The sequence below is a fragment of the Cherax quadricarinatus genome, chromosome 51 (genome assembly GCF_038502225.1).
Source record: "Cherax quadricarinatus isolate ZL_2023a chromosome 51, ASM3850222v1, whole genome shotgun sequence".
NCBI lineage: Eukaryota > Metazoa > Arthropoda > Malacostraca > Decapoda > Parastacidae > Cherax > Cherax quadricarinatus.
This window is the reverse complement of record NC_091342.1, coordinates 19,868,720-19,888,859: the sequence shown is the minus strand read 5'-3', so window position 1 is coordinate 19,888,859 and position 20,140 is coordinate 19,868,720. Positions and strand designations below refer to the sequence as shown.

The following is a 20,140-nucleotide window of genomic DNA, read 5'->3' as shown; positions in this document are numbered from 1 at the left end:
CATTCTGTTTCGCTCCATTCTCTCTACATGTCCGAACCACCTCAACAACCCTTCCTCAGCCCTCTGGACAACAGTTTTGGTAATCTCGCACCTCCTCCTAACTTCCAAACTACGAATTCTCTGCATTATATTCACACCACACATTGCCCTCAGACATGACATCTCCACTGCCTCCAGCCTTCTCCTCACTGCAACATTCATCATCCATGCTTCACACCCATATAAGAGCGTTGGTAAAACTATACTTTCATACATTCCCCTCTTTGCCTCCAAGGACAAAGTTCTTTGTCTCCACAGACTCCTAAGTGCACCACTCACCCTTTTCCCCTCATCAATTCTATGATTCACCTCATCTTTCACAGACCCATCCGCTGACACATCCACTCCCAAATATCTGAATACATTCACCTTCTCCATACTCTCTCCCTCCAATCTGATATCCAATCTTTCATCACCTAATCTTTTTGTTATCCTCATAACCTTACTCTTTCCTGTATTCACTTTTAATTTTCTTCTTTTGCACACCCTACCAAATTCATCCACCAACCTCTGCAACTTCTCTTCAGAATCTCCCAAGAGCACAGTGTCATCAGCAAAGAGATACTGTGACAACTCCCAATTTATGTGTGATTCTTTATCTTTTAGCTCCACGCCTCTTGCCAAGACCCTCGCATTTACTTCTCTTACAACCCCATCTATAAATATATTAAACAACCATGGTGACATCACACATCCTTGTCTAAGGCCTACTTTTACTGGGAAATAATCTCCCTCTTTCCTACATACTCTAACTTGAGCCTCACTATCCTCATAAAAACTCTTCACTGCTTTCAGTAACCTACCTCCTACACCATACACCTGCAACATCTGCTACATTGCCCCCCTATCCACCCTGTCATATGCCTTTTCCAAATCCATTAATGCCACAAAAACCTCTTTAGCCTTATCTAAATACTGTTCACTTATATGTTTCACTGTAAACACCTGGTCCACACACCCCATACCTTTCCTAAAGCCTCCTTGTTCACCTGCTATCCTATTCTCTGTCTTACTCTTAATTCTTTCAATAATAACTCTACCATACACTTTACCAGGTATACTCAACAGACTTCTTTTTTTTTTTTTTCAACAAGTCGGCCGTCTCCCACCGAGGCAGGGTGACCCAAAAAAGAAAGAAAATCCCCAAAAAGAAAATACTTTCATCATCATTCAACACTTTCACCACACTCGCACATTATCACTGTTTTTGCAGAGGTGCTCAGAATACAACAGTTTAGAAGCATACACATATAAAGATACACAACATATCCCTCCAAACTGCCAATATCCCAAACCCCTCCTTTAAAGTGCAGGCATTGTACTTCCCATTTCCAGGACTCAAGTCCGACTATATGAAAATAACCGGTTTCCCTGAATCCCTTCACTAAATATTACCCTGCTCACACTCCAATAGATCGTCAGGTCCCAAGTACCATTCGTCTCCATTCACTCCTATCTAACACGCTCACGCACGCTTGCTGGAAGTCCAAGCCCCTTGCCCACAAAACCTCCTTTACCCCCTCTCTCCAACCCTTTCGAGGACGACCCCTACCCCGCCTTCCTTCCCCTATAGATTTATATGCTTTCCATGTCATTCTACTTTGATCCATTCTCTCTAAATGACCAAACCACCTCAACAACCCCTCTTCTGCCCTCTGACTAATACTTTTATTAACTCCACGCCTTTTCCTAATTTCCACACTCCGAATTTTCTGCATAATATTTACACCACACATTGCCCTTTAACAGGACATCTCCACTGCCTACAACCGTCTCCTCGCTGCTGCATTTACCACCCAAGCTTCACACCCATATAAGAGTGTTGGTACTACTATACTTTCATACATTCCCTTCTTTGCCTCCATAGATAACGTTTTTTGACTCCACATATACCTCAACGCACCACTCACCTTTTTTCCCTCATCAATTCTATGATTAACCTCATCCTTCATAAATCCATCCGCCGACACGTCAACTCCCAAGTATCTGAAAACATTCACTTCTTCCATACTCCTCCTCCCCAATTTGATATCCAATCTTTCTTTATCTAAGTCATTTGACACCCTCATCACCTTACTCTTTTCTATGTTCACTTTCAACTTTCTACCTTTACACACATTCCCAAACTCATCCACTAACCTTTGCAATTTTTCTTTAGAATCTCCCATAAGCACAGTATCATCAGCAAAAAGTAACTGTGTCAATTCCCATTTTGAATTTGATTCCCCAAAATTTAATCCCACCCCTCTCCCGAACACCCTTGCATTTACTTCCTTTACAATCCCATCTATAAATATATTAAACAACCATGGTGACATTACACATCCCTGTCTAAGACCTACTTTTACCGGGAAGTAGTCTCCCTCTCTTCTACACACCCTAACCTGAGCCTCACTATCCTCATAAAAACTCTTTACAGCATTTAATAACTTACCACATATTCCATATACTTGCAACATCTGCCACATTGCTCCTCTATCCACTCTATCATATGCCTTTTCTAAATCCATAAATGCAATAAAAACTTCCCTACCTTTATCTAAATACTGTTCACATATATGCTTCAATGTAAACACTTGATCTACACATCCCCTACCCACTCTGAAACGTCCTTGCTCATCCGCAATCCTACATTCTGTCTTACCTCTAATTCTTTCAATTATAACCCTACTGTACACTTTTCCTGGTATACTCAGTAAACTTATTCCTCTATAATTTTTACAGTCTCTTTTGTCCCCTTTCCCTTTATATAAAGGGACTATACATGCTCTCCGCCAATCCCTAGGTACCTTCCCCTCTTTCATACATTTATTAAACAAAAGTACCAACCACTCCAACACTATGTCCCCCCCTGCTTTTAACATTTCTGTCATGATCTCATCAGTTCCAGCTGCTTTACCCCCTTTCATTTTACGTAATGCCTCACGTACCTCCCCCACACTTACATTCTGCTCTTCTTCACTCCTAAAAGATGGTATACCTCCCTGACCAGTGCATGAAATTACTGCCTCTCTTTCTTCCTTAACATTTAAAAGTTCCTCAAAATATTCTCGCCATCTACCTAATACCTCCATCTCCCCATCTACTAACTCCCCTACTCTGTTTTTAACTGACAAATCCATACTTTCCCTAGGCTTTCTTAACTTGTTTAACTCACTCCAAAATTTTTTCTTATTTTCATTAAAATTTCTTGACAGTGCCTCTCCCACTCTATCATCTGCTCTCCTTTTGCACTCTCACCACTCTCTCTACCTTTCTTTTACTCTCCATATACTCTGCTCTTCTTATAACACTTCTGCTTTGTAAAAGCCTCTCATAAGCTACCTTTTTCTCTTTTATCACACCCTTTACTTCATCATTCCACCAATCACTCCTCTTTCCTCCTGCCCCCACCCTCCTATAACCACAAACTTCTGCCCCACATTCTAATACTGCATTTTTAAAACTATTCCAACCCTCTTCAACCCCCCCCACTACTCTCTTTTGTCCCCTTTGCCTTTATACAGAGGAACTATGCATGCTCTCTGCCAATCCCTAGGTACCTTACCCTCTTCCATACATATATTTAATAATTGCACCAACCACTCCAAAACTATATCCCCACCTGCTTTTAACATTTCTATCTTTATCCCATCAATCCCGGCTGCCTTCCCCACTTTCATTTTAACTACTGCCTCACGAACTTCCCCCACACTCACAGCTGACTCTTCCTCACTCCTACAAGATGTTATTCCTCCTTGCCCTATACACAAAATCACAGCTTCCCTATCTTCATCAACATTTTATGCCCTCTGGAATATCGGCAATAATTGAGCATTTCAGCTACTTTGAGCTCAATTTTCAAGCTACTTCCAGTCCTGAAATGAATCAAAATCATCTCAAATTCTATAATACAGTGGAGAACAACATGACTTTCAATGGTGATAAGTTCCAACTGCTTATGTATGAAAAGAACAATAAACTCAAAAGGAACACTGTATACAAAACTCATGACCTCATGTGTTCAAAGAACACAATAAGACATAGGTCACGACAGCCAGGAGGATGATGGGGTGGGTAATGAGAACTTTCAAAACAGAGGAAATAATGCCAATGGTGACACTTTTGAAATCACTAGTGCTCCCTTATTTGGAATATTGTTTAGTGTTGACAGCCCCATTCAGAACTGGAGAAATATAAGAGCTGGAACAAACACAGAGTTTGTTTACAGCCTGCATAGAGTCAGTAAAGCATTTAAATTACTGGGAATGCCTTAAAATCTTAAATATGTACTCACTAGAGTGGAGGAGAGAGAGAGAGATACATGGCAATATATACCTGGAAAGTACTCAAGGGCCTGGTCCCAAATCTGCACACTGCCATAATGTACTGGAGTGAGAAATATGGGAGGAAGTGCAAATAACCCCAGTAAAAAGCAGGGGTGCAGTGGGCACAATAAGGGAACGCTGTATTAACATCCATGGCCCCAGGTTATTCAACATCCTACCAGAAGATATCAGAAACACTGATGGAACAAGTATAGAAGTCTTCAAAAGGAAATTGGACAAGTATTTTCACCAGGTGCCAGATCAACCAGGCAGTGATGGATATGTGAGGAATGGGCCTCCAGCAGCAACAGTCTGGTTGGCTAGGCTAGCACCAGACGAGCCCGGCCCATGGCCAGGCTCTGGGAGTAGAAAGTCTTGAAACTCATCAAATTTATATCATTCTATCAAATGAAACCAAGAAACAGAGAATAAAACCATAAAAAAACATCTGAAAATACACCACAAAGTTGCTATTTTAAACATGATTAATAACTGGAGAAAAGGTTGCTTTAGTTGCTGAAATGTCTACAGTATTCATATCGGACCTTATGTTTTTAAACTAGAATTCTGAATTTTGTGTAAAATTGGCCAAATTACTGAATTCTGGGCACTTTACAGGAGAGTTTTGCAAATTGAATGAGCATTTCTTGTGATCAGTTAATAAAATGGAAGGCATATTAGCAAAATAGCAGGAACTGTGTTGCAATGGAACTGCTTACAAATTGACAAAATTGTAGTTATGAAAAGTGCTCCCTGACCTCCAATTTCACGCCTGTATAATTTCATAAGTTTTCCATTAAATTTTGCATTTTTGAGTTTATTACTTTTAGAAGATAAAATTACTATTATTATTTTAGAAAATATTCCAACACTGATGGCACTTTAATTTTCAGGGGTCAAAGCAGTGAAAGGCTTAACACCAAAAACAAACTCTTAGATCACTTTTTGTCCAGTAAATACACTGTTTACATCTATGTACATGTGCACTTGGACTTACTCTAATGTCTGCTTCAGACATTAGAGTAAGGCCTATGTCATGATACACTGGTAGGACCATGTAATGAACTGCTTGGTATAAACTGTTAGACCACTATCATACCATGTACCATGCAGACTATCGCTAGATGTAGGCCTATTATCTAATTGTAAATTCTGTTGACAATTGGAAAATCATCTCTAGTGGACAACTGGAAATGGTGCTTAACTGATGATGTCTAATTGCAGTACAGGGTACAGTTAACAGGGTATTTTTATGGAAGCATAAAAACTAGGAATTTTAGGTAGTAGGTTGGTAAACAGCAACCACTCAGGGAGGTACTACCATCCTGCCAAGTGAGTGTAAAACAAAAGCCTGTAATTGTTTTACATGATGGTAGGATTGCTGGTGTCCTTTTTTCTGTCTCATGAACATGCAAGATTTCAGGTATGTCTTGCTATTTCTACTTACACTTAGGTCACACTACACATACATGTACAAGCACATATGTACATACCCCTCTGGGTTTTCTTCTATTTTCTTTCTAGTTCTTATTCTTGTTTATTTCCTCTTATCTCCATGGGGAAGTGGAACAGAATTCTTCCTCCGTAAGCCATGCGTGTTGTAAGAGGCGACTAAAATGCCGGGAGCAAGGGGCTAGTAACCTCTTCTCCTGTATATATTACTAAATGTAAAAGGAGAAACTTTCGTTTTTCCTTTTGGGCCACCCCGCCTCGGTAGGATACGGCCGGTGTGTTGAAAGAAGAAAGAAGAAACATGCAAGATTTCAGGTATGTCTTGCTACTTCTACTTACACTTAGGTCACACTACACATACATGTACAAGCATATATATACACACACCTCTGGGTTTTCTGCTATTTTCTTTCTAGTTCTTGTTCTTGTTTATTTCCTCTTATCTCCATGGGAAAGTGGAACAGAATTCTTCCTCCGTAAGCAAGGCGTGTTGTAAGAGGTGACTAAAATGCCAGGGGCAAGGAGCTAGTAACCCCTTCTCTTGTATAAATTACTAAATTTAAAAAGAGAAACTTTCGTTTTTCTTTTTGGGCCACCCTGCCTTGGTGGGATACGGCCGGTTTGTTGAAAAAAAAAAAACTAGGAATAAGTGTAGAGTATAGAAGGTAGGAGGCCAAACTGAGTTAAAGATAGCAGAAAGGTCTAAAATTGGTTTAGGAAGTAAAAAATAGTTGCATTCCTAGTGGTTCATCAAAACCAGCACACAGAAACATGTTCACTAGTATGGCAATGTAAGTTTCTCAGTCAGTGAGGTTAAGCACTGCTGGCCCTGGCCAGGAAATGGATGAGTTAAGAGGGGTCTTGATGAGCCACAGGCCTATCATACTAAACATTAGTATACAAATATGCATACGTAGGTAGTAGGTTGGTAGACAGCGACCACCCAGGGAGGTACTACCGTCCTGCCAAGTGCGTGTAAAACAAAAGTCTGTACTTGTTTTACATGATAGTAGGATTGCTGGTGTCTTTTTTCTGTCTCATAAACATGCAAGAATTCAGGTACATCTTGCTACTTCTACTTACACTTAGGTCACACTACACATGCAACTACAAGCGCATATATACACGCCCCTCTGGGTTTTCTTCTATTTTCTAACTAGTTCTTGTTTATTTTCTCTTAACTCCATGAGGAAGTGGAACAGAATTCTTCCTCCATAAGCCATGCTTGTCGTAAGAGGTGACTAAAATGCCGGAAGCAAAGGGCTAGTAACACCTTCGCCTGTATACATTACTAAAGTTAAAAAGAGAAACTTCTGTTTTTCTTTTTGGGCCACCCTGCCTCGGTGGGATATGGCCAGTTTGTTGAAAGAAGAAATATGCGTAAGAGAATTCATTAGACTATGACCATTCTTATGCCTCTACATAAGTGGATAGTACATAAATGTTAATCTACATCTGTAAATATGTATACCTCTGTGCATTTCTGTCTTATTTTCCCACTGGGTATAAAGAGAAAGAGGGAGTAAGCAAAGTACTCAACTTTTTCCATCTTGTCCAGGATTTCAGCCTGGGCCTCTCACTTGCGAAACAAAAATGCTATCCATTATATAATTCAAACTGAGCTGCTATGTAATAAAAAAATCTTATTTACTGACTTTTTTAATACACTGGCAACCACCCTACCTTGGTGGGGTGGTTGGTCACCACCCTACATTAGTAGGGTGGTTGGTCATTGATTCAGTCATTGTCTTGCTTTACCATTTTTCTTATCTGCAAATACTGAAGGTGCAAAAGCAAAGTGTTAAGTCCCTGCAACAGAATTATGATCTGGATTGGTAAAGAGCAAATTAAACAGAAGGTAAGTGAAAAGCATAGTACATACTACTTAGATTTATGGGCCTTTGTTTCGACTTCTCTAACACTGCAGCAGCACCACCACCACCCTGCAGTCTGTTCCATTTTCTCTACCTCCAATCTGTTCTTTCAGTAAATACTTATCTCCCATTCTTCATCTTTGGTTTTTCTATCTATCTTTTCATGTTTTATTCCTATCTACTTTTATATGTATTTTTTTTGTGGGAAATACCAATTTTTTTTTCACACATTCTTGCTTCCCAATCCAAGAAAAGGGTAAATGATCATGGATATGGAATTCCCAAAAGGAACAGATACAAGATATTGACAAATATAATTTCTGATTAATTATATTTAAATGACATGTATTCAAAAGAACAACAATTTGTAGCAAAGAGAGCAAACAATGATATAAACAATTACAATATGGAGAAAAAATAATCACTCTCTAAGAATGTGGTAGACCATCAAATTCATTACAATGTAAATGTACAGAAGATATGGGTGACCAGTTATAAATAAAATAGTGCCTTTGTTTTTCCATAGTATATTATGCTACCTGATATGGTACCATTTGATTTCTCAAATTTTATAGTGCTACCTAAAATTATATATGTTCTCATTCTGGAATACTGCATATATTGTAAATCGTAAGTAAAAGAAGAGCATTGTATACCTTTTTTTGTGAGAACCTGGGAGAGAGGAAGTGCACCAACCACAGCTTGCATAGTAGTATAAAATGGCCAAGACTGACGAGTGTATTCACTGATGTCTGGATGGCTCAGGTCCTATGTGGATGACAGTCATATTCATGTAAATTCTTAATGAAGCAATCAAATGTACTATTTCAGTTACGTAAATCCACATCACTTTTTATTGTATTACATGCAAACTTTTCACATGGCTTACAATATACTTGCTCCAGAGATAATTCCACTTCTTGCGTGCTTGGTTGGGAGTGATCATACTTGTTAACCCCAATTCATCCACTATATTTCTGGAGGAAAAATATATACTGTGCTTTTAGCCAAATTAAAAATTTATATTTAAGCAGAAATTTAGGATACACTTTTTCCATACAATATGCATCTCATTGAATATCTTCACAAAATTTTCCATATAAGGTCAATATCATAATCCCCTTTATAACAGCACTAAACTGCTTCATATACAACCTAAACAAGCAATAAGCCTTATGATGATTTAACTTAAGTTATAAAAAAACGAAACTTTAAAAAATTTACTTACGCAAATACGGATGAAACCTTTTTAGTATTGTCAGGAGGCCTTGCACCACGAAGCTGAATAAACCTTGTAGTTACTTCTCTTGTCCCTGATTATGAATAAATTATAAATAAGGCATTTATGAAAAACAGAATACAGTACTGCATATGATTTCTCATTTAACTAATGTAAGACCTCTCATAGTGCACACCTACGTAGTTTATTTTTATTGGGACACTATTCATATTTATTCTAAAAAATATCAGAACAAGGTTTGGCCTGAGTTTACATGCCATAAAAGTCTCAAAAGTGGCTAATGCATGAAAACTTTTAGGAGCAGGTATGATAAAGGAGGCTAGGAGGTAATGACCTTGGCAAGTGGCCAATTGAGGGGCAGGTCCAGGAGCTAGGCTCAACCCCTTCAACCAAATATGGGTGAATACATAACTCACACTCAACAGTACAGGAAAAGCATGAATATTTTCACTCTAACTAGAGACCCTACTCAGGCATGTAGAGGTCTGAGGAGGGTCTATACTGCTGAGTGTAGGTTATCCTTATGTATTACCCTCAGTCAGTGTATGGTTAGCTCAAATTATTCGCCAAGTACTAAAACTTCTGGAAAGGTGCAATAGAAAGCAGACACAATATACAAAACAAATGTATCCTTTTTATCCCACATATTCAACTTACCCTGACTAGAAATTACATGTGAATAAAAGGCTCCACAATATTATACACTTTACCAGAAATTTTAAAAGACCCCCTATCTACCAACTGCTTCAAAAATTATGTTAAAAAACATTTCAGAAGCACAAAAAAAAACAATTTGCAACTGAAGTTACAGCCAAGCAACACTTCAAAACTTTAAAGGCTATACAAAAACATGCTTTTACCTCTCACATTGAATTACACACTAACTGGTCCAAATTCTCTCTCTCTCTCTCTCTCTCTACTCCATTTTCAGAAAGTATTACCCTAATTTCTCAGTCTCATTGCATTTTCATTAAATAACACCCCAGGCATAACCAGTATGCTCCCACACACTACCATTGATCCCTACTAACTCCCACCTCTGACTCATCACAGATGCCCTCCCCAGTGCCTCCCAGGAAAGCCTTGCTTCACCCTTGAAACTATTATAAAGTATTTATACAGAACCCCAAAAACTTTCAGTTATGCTAAAGAAATCGCATTCAACAAACTTATTGTGAGACATTTTAACAATGTGTTAAAACATTTGTTACTCACAAATGTTTTCAAAATTGGTTCTAACAGTTCTATTTCCATGTACAGCACTTTCTGGAATCTGCTGAAGAGCACGTTGCATGTCATCATAAAATGGCCATGAGTGAGGTGCAGGACTAGAGCCATCTGGTCCAGTTGTACAGGAGAGTTCCTATAGAGGAAAAGGTAGAAAATATTCACAAGATAATAATTTTCACATTGAATTTCTCAAATTTCTTTGGTTACATAAAAGAGCAACTTCTTTATCTATCTCAAATTATGATTACACATATTCAAAGAAAAGCAGCATGCAGTTCATTTTTGAATATGAAGGTAGATGAGCAAATCAAGTTCCAAGTTTAATCTACTATTCTGAGAGGTGTAGTGTGTATTTTTATACGTATATACTTCTAAACTGTTGTATTCTGGGCACCTCTGCAAAAACAGTGATCATGTGTGAGTGAGGTGAAATGTTGAATGATGATGAAAGTATTTTCTTTTTGGGGATTTTCTTTCTTTTTTTGGGTCACCCTGCCTCGGCGGGAAATGACCGACTTGTTGAATATATATATATATAGGTTGGTATATATATATATATAGTAGGTTGGTAGACAGCAACCACCCAGGGAAGTACTACCGTCCTGCCAGATGACTGTGAAACAAAAACCTGTAACTGTTTTGCATGATGGTAGGATTGCTGGTTTCTTTTTCTGTCTCATAAACACGCTAAGATAACAGGGATATCTTGCTACTCCTACTTACACTTTGGTCACACTTCACAGACACGCACATGCATATATATATATACATACATCTAGGTTTTTCTCCTTTTTCTAAATAGCTCTTGTTCTTTTTTATTTCTTCTATTGTCCATGGGGAAGTGGAAAAGAATCTTTCCTCCGTAAGCCATGCGTGTCGTATGAGGCGACTAAAATGCCGGGAGCAATGGGCTAGTAACCCCTTCTCCTGTATACAATTACTAAAAAAGAGAAGAAGAAAAGCTTTATAAAACTGGGTTGCTTAAATGTGCGTGGATGTAGTGCAGATGACAAGAAACAGATGATTGCTGATGTTATGAATGAAAAGAAGTTGGATGTCCTGGCCCTAAGCGAAACAAAGCTGAAGGGGGTAGGAGAGTTTCAGTGGGGGGAAATAAATGGGATTAAATCTGGAGTATCTGAGAGAGTTAGAGCAAAGGAAGGGGTAGCAGTAATGTTAAATGATCAGTTATGGAAGGAGAAAAGAGAATATGAATGTGTAAATTCAAGAATTATGTGGATTAAAGTAAAGGTTGGATGCGAGAAGTGGGTCATAATAAGCGTGTATGCACCTGGAGAAGAGAGGAATGCAGAGGAGAGAGAGAGATTTTGGGAGATGTTAAGTGAATGTATAGGAGCCTTTGAACCAAGTGAGAGAGTAATTGTGGTAGGGGACTTGAATGCTAAAGTAGGAGAAACTTTTAGAGAGGGTGTGGTAGGTAAGTTTGGGGTGCCAGGTGTAAATGATAATGGGAGCCCTTTGATTGAACTTTGTATAGAAAGGGGTTTAGTTATAGGTAATACATATTTTAAGAAAAAGAGGATAAATAAGTATACACGATATGATGTAGGGCGAAATGACAGTAGTTTGTTGGATTATGTATTGGTAGATAAAAGACTGTTGAGTAGACTTCAGGATGTACATGTTTATAGAGGGGCCACAGATATATCAGATCACTTTCTAGTTGTAGCTACACTGAGAGTAAAAGGTAGATGGGATACAAGGAGAATAGAAGCATCAGGGAAGAGAGAGGTGAAGGTTTATAAACTAAAAGAGGAGGCAGTTAGGGTAAGATATAAACAGCTATTGGAGGATAGATGGGCTAATGAGAGCATAGGCAATGGGGTCGAAGAGGTATGGGGTAGGTTTAAAAATGTAGTGTTAGAGTGTTCAGCAGAAGTTTGTGGTTACAGGAAAGTGGGTGCAGGAGGGAAGAGGAGCGATTGGTGGAATGATGATGTAAAGAGAGTAGTAAGGGAGAAAAAGTTAGCATATGAGAAGTTTTTACAAAGTAGAAGTGATGCAAGGAGGGAAGAGTATATGGAGAAAAAGAGAGAAGTTAAGAGAGTGGTGAAGCAATGTAAAAAGAGAGCAAATGAGAGAGTGGGTGAGATGTTATCAACAAATTTTGTTGAAAATAAGAAAAAGTTTTGGAGTGAGATTAACAAGTTAAGAAAGCCTAGAGAACAAATGGATTTGTCAGTTAAAAATAGGAGAGGAGAGTTATTAAATGGAGAGTTAGAGGTATTGGGAAGATGGAAGGAATATTTTGAGGAATTGTTAAATGTTGATGAAGATAGGGAAGCTGTGATTTCGTGTATAGGGCAAGGAGGAATAACATCTTGTAGGAGTGAGGAAGAGCCAGTTGTGAGTGTGGGGGAAGTTCGTGAGGCAGTAGGTAAAATGAAAGGGGGTAAGGCAGCCGGGATTGATGGGATAAAGATAGAAATGTTAAAAGCAGGTGGGGATATAGTTTTGGAGTGGTTGGTGCAATTATTTAATAAATGTATGGAAGAGGGTAAGGTACCTAGGGATTGGCAGAGAGCATGCATAGTTCCTTTGTATAAAGGCAAAGGGGATAAAAGAGAGTGCAAAAATTATAGGGGGATAAGTCTGTTGAGTGTACCTGGTAAAGTGTATGGTAGAGTTATAATTGAAAGAATTAAGAGTAAGATGGAGAATAGGATAGCAGATGAACAAGGAGGCTTTAGGAAAGGTAGGGGGTGTGTGGACCAGGTGTTTACAGTGAAACATATAAGTGAACAGTATTTAGATAAGGCTAAAGAGGTCTTTGTGGCATTTATGGATTTGGAAAAGGCGTATGACAGGGTGGATAGGGGGGCAATGTGGCAGATGTTGCAAGTGTATGGTGTAGGAGGTAGGTTACTGAAAGCAGTGAAGAGTTTTTACGAGGATAGTGAGGCTCAAGTTAGAGTATGTAGGAAAGAGGGAAATTTTTTCCCAGTAAAAGTAGGCCTTAGACAAGGATGTGTGATGTCACCGTGGTTGTTTAATATATTTATAGATGGGGTTGTAAGAGAAGTAAATGCGAGGGTCTTGGCAAGAGGCGTGGAGTTAAAAGATAAAGAATCACACACAAAGTGGGAGTTGTCACAGCTGCTCTTTGCTGATGACACTGTGCTCTTGGGAGATTCTGAAGAGAAGTTCCAGAGATTGGTGGATGAATTTGGTAGGGTGTGCAAAAGAAGAAAATTAAAGGTGAATACAGGAAAGAGTAAGGTTATGAGGATAACAAAAAGATTAGGTGATGAAAGATTGAATATCAGATTGGAGGGAGAGAGTATGGAGGAGGTGAATGTATTCAGATATTTGGGAGTGGACGTGTCAGCGGATGGGTCTATGAAAGATGAGGTGTATCATAGAATTGATGAGGGGAAAAGGGCAAGTGGTGCACTTAGGAGTCTGTGGAGACAAAGAACTTTGTCCTTGGAGGCAAAGAGGGGAATGTATGAGAGTATAGTTTTACCAACGCTCTTATATGGGTGTGAAGCGTGGGTGATGAATGTTGCAGCGAGGAGAAGGCTGGAGGCAGTGGAGATGTCATGTCTGAGGGCAATGTGTGGTGTGAATATAATGCAGAGAATTCGTAGTTTGGAAGTTAGGAGGAGGTGCGGGATTACCAAAACTGTTGTCCAGAGGGCTGAGGAAGGGTTGTTGAGGTGGTTCAGACATGTAGAGAGAATGGAGCGAAACAGAATGACTTCAAGAGTATATCAGTCTGTAGTGGAAGGAAGGCGGGGTAGGGGTCGGCCTAGGAAGGGTTGGAGGGAGGGGGTAAAGGAGGTTTTGTGTGCGAGGGGCTTGGACTTCCAGCAGGCATGCGTGAGCGTGTTTGATAGGAGTGAATGGAGACAAATGGTTTTTAATACTTGACGTGCTGTTGGAGTGTGAGCAAAGTAACATTTATGAAGGGATTCAGGGAAACCGGCAGGCCGGACTTGAGTCCTGGAGATGGGAAGTACAGTGCCTGCACTCTGAAGGAGGGGTGTTAATGTTGCAGTTTAAAAACTGTAGTGTAAAGCACCCTTCTGGCAAGACAGTGATGGAGTTAATGATGGTGAAAGTTTTTCTTTTTCGGGCCACCCTGCCTTGGTGGGAATCGGCTGGTGTGATAATAAAAAAAAAATAATAAAATATATATATATATATATATATATATATATATATATATATATATATATATATATATATATATATATATATATATATATATATATATATATATATATATATATATATATATATATATATATATATATATATATATAATATATATATATATATATATATATATATATATAATATATATATATATATAATATATATATATATATAATATATATATATATATAATATATATATATATATATATATATATATATATATAATATATATATATATATATATATATATATATATATATATATATATATATATATATATATATATATATATATATATATATATATATATATATAATATATATATATATATATATATATATATATATATATATATATATATATATATATATATATATATATATATATATATATATATATATATATATACATATATATATATATATACATACAGGAAGGCCCCACTTATACGGCTGGTTAGGTTCCAGGCTACCGCCGTAAAGCGGAAACCGCCATGAAGTGGAACACCCTTTTTTTCCAATTACAAATGCATACAAACACTAGATAAGAAGTTTACACTAACATATATTAAGTTAGCAATAGAACCAGGCATCAAAAAACAATAAAATAGTACAATACACACATAGTGCACTCATTACTTACCTTAAAATATTTATAGTCTTAATCTAGGGTGAGACAAGTAGTATTTATTGTAAGAAATCAAGTGTGGTATGTATGGTAGTCAGCCAGGCTACCATACCAGGCCACCCCACCCACACATACAATTCTATGATACTTAAGCATACTAGAGCGATAAAATGTATATACAGTTCACTCATTACTTACCTTAAAATATTTGTAGTCTTAATGTTGGGTCAGGAGTAAGTAAATGAGATAAAACGAATAAATGAGAGAGAGAAAGAATGAGTGCATGAGAGAGGACAGGCGCAGAGTTATGTAAACAAACCAGGCGAAGGTAAGTTTTGTAAACGAAGTGTACACGTCTGGTTTGTGTACAAGTTACATTGTGTACAGGTTGTCTCTACATTGATACGGTAGAATAAATAAAGAAGAACACTCCCATTCTCATGTAACATCATTTTGAGAAGAAATGATGCTCTGAGTGAAGGCAATGGAAATAAGTCACTCTGACTTTTTTGGGTTATCCTAGGTTCTCTACACATATGTTGTTATGTATAATAATCTATGTAACTGTATTTGTGTATACCTGAATAAACTTACTTACATACATACGAAAGGAATAATTTTCTACAGTTACCCCCAGTAACACATTTTCTCTTATGTTAGATTAGAGAAAATGTTATTCTTGGCATCACTTGTACAAGTTATCTGGCTACCACATCTCATATTTATGTTTATTTATTCTATTGTAGGGTGTATTTATCATCTTTTTATGTTATGTATCGTGTTTATTATATAATTTTGAAAAAAATATCATGGATGGATTAATGAAAATGTGTATATTAATGTAATATACAACATTTAATGAGACTCGGTGATTATTATTATTATTATTTCTAATATGGCGTCACTTGTGCAAGTTGTCTGCTACCACATCTCATATTTATGTTTATTTATTCTATTGTGGGGTGTATTTATCATCTTTTTATGTTATGTATCGTGTTTATTATATAATTTTGAAAAAATATCATAGATGGATTAATGAAAATGTGTATTTAATGTAATATACGGCATTTAAATGAGACTCGATGATTACAGTGGACCCCCGGTTAACGATTTTAATCCGTGCAAGAGGGGTAATTGTTATGCGAAATAATCGTTATGTGAATGAATTTTCCCCATAAGAAATAATGGAAATAAAATTAATCCGTGCAAGACACCCAAAAGTATGAAAAAAAAAATTTTACCACATGAAATATACATTTTCCCACACACAAAGAGAAGGATACATGCACAATAGTAGAGTAGTACATGCACAGTATATATTGTGCATGTACTAGTCTACTAAATGAAGAATAAATGACACTTACCTTTATTGAAGATGCAGCAATGACTGATGAGACACTGTGTCCTGGGAGTGCCTTTTCCTCCTGAGTACTGTAGGTCCTGTTTGGCATTTTCTTCCAGAACAGGCCTTATCACACTGTGTATGCCACTACGATTCTTAAATCTCTCAAACCAACCTTTGCTGGCTTTAAATTCACCAATATGAGCACTAGTTCCAGGCATTTTTCCCTGTTCACCTGGGTGTTAGTCGACTTGTGTGGGTTGCATCCTGGGAGATAAGATTAAGGACCCCAATGGAAATAAGTTAGACAGTCTTCGATGACACTGACTTTTTTGGGTTATCCTGGGTGGAAAATCCTCTGGGGTTAATTGTTTCTTGGTATTCTCAATAAGCCACACCAACAACGGTGCTACAGCAGCAGCAGCAGCTGACAGTGCAGCAGCAGCAGCAGCTGTACCACCAATAGTAGCGATGGTTGATTGGGGTTTATTATACAACCTGGCCTGCTCGGAGACATGCACTCCACTTTCATACTTATCAATGATCTTTTTCTTCATCTCTATTGTAATTCTCACCCTTATTGCTGTAGGGTTGGCACTAGAAGCTTTCTTGGGGCCCATGGTCACTTATTTTCCAGAAAAAGCACCGAAAACACTGTAATAATACGAAATATTCCGATTGTATGCTTGGATGTTACCGCGGAGGCTGGCTGGTAAACAATGCCACCGGCGGAACATGTGAGCGCGTCTCGGAAGAAAATCGGTAAGCGGGTTTTTAAGCGGTATGTGAGGCAAAATTTTTGCAATTAAAGTAAGCGGTATGCGAAATAATCGCTATGTGATGCCATCGTTATGCGGGGGTCCACTGTATTATTATCATTACTAATATGACGTCTGGAGACATAAGACACTCTTACTGATTTTAATGTGTACCTGCATGCCAGCACAGTATGTAAGTTTATTTAAGTACAGGTATACATAAGTATAATTATCAGAGTATATATAAAATATGAAATAACTTTTAAAAACATTTGAAATTTTGGAGTTTCCAGACAAAATGGAGAGACTTAGTGCTTACTGAGCTCATGAAGAATGTAAACAAACAAGGTGGGGCGCGGTGACCGTATTAGAAAGTCAGGTGGGGGGAGCCGTATAGCGACTTTTGGTCATAATTTGAAATGACCGTATTAGCGGAACGCCATAAAGTGAAACGCCATAAAGCGGGGCCCTCCTGTACACAGTGGACCCCCGCATAACGATCACCTCCGAATGCGACCAATTATGTAAGTGTATTTATGTAAGTGCGTTTGTACGTGTATGTTTGGGGGTCTGAAATGGACTAATCTACTTCACAATATTCCTTATGGGAACAAATTCCGTCAGTACTGGCACCTGAACATACTTCTGGAGTGAAAAAATATCTTTAACCGGGGGTCCACTGTATATGTATATATATATATATATATATATATATATATATATTTATATTTATATTTTCAACAAGTCGGTCGTCTCCCACCGAGGCAGGGTGACCCAAAAAAGAAAGAAAATCCCCAAAAAGAAAATACTTTCATCATCATTCAACACTTTCACCACACTCACACATTATCACTGATTTTGCAGAGGTGCTCAGAATACAACAGTTTAGAAGCATATACGTATAAGATACACAACATATCCCTCAAACTGCCAATATCCCAAACCACTCCTTTAAAGTGCAGGCATTGTACTTTCCATTTCCAGGACTCAAGTCCGACTATATGAAAATAACCGGTTTCCCTGAATCCCTTCACTAAATATTACCCTGCTCATACCTCCAACAGATCGTCAGGTCCCAAGTATCATTCGTCTCCATTCACTCCTATCTAACACGCCCATGCACGCTTGCTGGAAGTCCAAGCCCTCGCCCACAAAACCTCCTTTACCCCCTCTTTTCCAACCCCTTTCTTTGAGGACGACCTCACCCCTACCCCTCTTTCCTTCCCTTATAGATTTATATGCTTTCCATGTCATTCTACTTTGATCCATTCTCTCTAAATGACCAAACCACCTCAACAACCCCCTCTTCTGCCCTCTGACTAATGCTTTTATTAACTCCACCTTCTCCTAATTTCCACACTCGAATTTTCTGCATAATATTTACACCACACATTGCCCTTAGACAGGACATCTCCACTGCCTCCAACCGCTCCTCGCTGCTGCATTTACCACCCAAGCTTCACATCCATATAAGAGTGTTGGTACTACTATACTTTCATACATTCCCTTCTTTGCCTCCATAGATAACGTTTTTTGACTCCACATATACCTCAATGCACCACTCACCTTTTTTCCCTCATCAATTCTATGATTAACCTCATCCTTCATAAATCCATCCGCCGACACGTCAACTCCCAAGTATCTGAAAACATTCACTTCTTCCATACTCCTCCTCCCCAATTTGATATCCAATTTTTCTTTATCTAAATCATTTGATACCCTCATCACCTTACTCTTTTCTATGTTCACTTTCAAGTTTCTACCTTTACACACATTCTCAAACTCATCCACTAACCTTTGCAATTTTTCTTTAGAATCTCCCATAAGCACAGTATCATCAGCAAAAAGTAACTGTGTCAATTCCCATTTTGAATTTGATTCCCCATAATTTAATCCCACCCCTCTCCCGAACACCCTAGCATTTACTTCTTTTACAACCCCATCTATAAATATATTAAACAACCATGGTGACATTACACATCCCTGTCTAAGACCTACTTTTACCGGGAAGTATTCTCCCTCTCTTCTACACACCCTAACCCTTGCCTCACTATCCTCATAAAAGCTCTTTACAGCATTTAGTAACTTACCACCTATTCCATAAACTTGCAACATCTGCCACATTGCTCCTCTATCCACTCTATCATATGCCTTTTCTAAATCCATAAATACAATAAAAACTTCCCTACCTTTATCTAAATACTGTTCACATATATGCTTCAATGTAAACACTTGATCTACACATCCCCTACCCACTCTGAAGCCTCCTTGCTCATCCGCAATTCTACATTCTGTCTTACCTCTAATTCTTTCAATTATAACCCTACCGTATACTTTTCCTGGTATACTCAGTAAACTTATTCCTCTATAATTTTTACAATCTCTTTTGTCCCCTTTCCCTTTATATAAAGGGACAATACATGCTCTCCGCCAATCCCTAGGTACCTTCCCCTCTTTCATACATTTATTAAACAAAAGTACCAACCACTCCAACACTATATACCCCCCTGCTTTTAACATTTCTGTCATGATCCCATCAGTTCCAGCTGCTTTACCCCCTTTCATTCTACGTAATGCCTCACGTACCTCCACCACACTTACATTCTGCTCTTCTTCACTCCTAAAAGATGGTATACCTCCCTGGCCAGTGCATGAAATTAGCGCCTCCCTTTCTTCCTCAACATTTAAAAGTTCCTCAAAATATTCTCGCCATCTACCTAATACCTCCCTCTCCCCATCTACTAACTCCCCTACTCTGTTTTTAACGGACAAATCCATACTTTCCCTAGGCTTTCTTAACTTGTTTAACTCACTCCAAAATTTTTTCTTATTTTCATTAAAATTTCTTGACAGTGCCTCTCCCACTCTTTCATCTGCTCTCCTTTTGCACTCTCTCACCACTCTCTTCACCTTTATTTTACTCTCCATATACACTGCTCTTCTTATATATATATATATATATATATATATATATATATATATATATATATATATATATATATATATATATATATATATATATATATATATATAAATATATATATATATATATATATATATATATATATATATATATATATATATATA

General features: G+C 37.9%; 1 protein-coding gene across 3 annotated transcripts in view; it reads right to left on the bottom strand.

Annotated features, from left to right (window-relative positions):
- Positions 1–20,140, bottom strand: part of LOC128694629 (uncharacterized) — a 316,265-nt gene that overhangs the window by 140,438 nt on the left and 155,687 nt on the right. For all 3 annotated transcript variants that reach the window (XM_070095923.1, XM_070095924.1, XM_070095926.1), the window contains exons 13-16: positions 10,128–10,275; positions 8,901–8,985; positions 8,562–8,649; positions 8,329–8,440 (exon numbers count right to left, since the gene is read on the bottom strand). In XM_070095923.1, the coding sequence (XP_069952024.1) occupies positions 8,329–8,440; positions 8,562–8,649; positions 8,901–8,985; positions 10,128–10,275 (433 nt within the window). The remainder of the gene's footprint in view (positions 1–8,328; positions 8,441–8,561; positions 8,650–8,900; positions 8,986–10,127; positions 10,276–20,140) is intronic.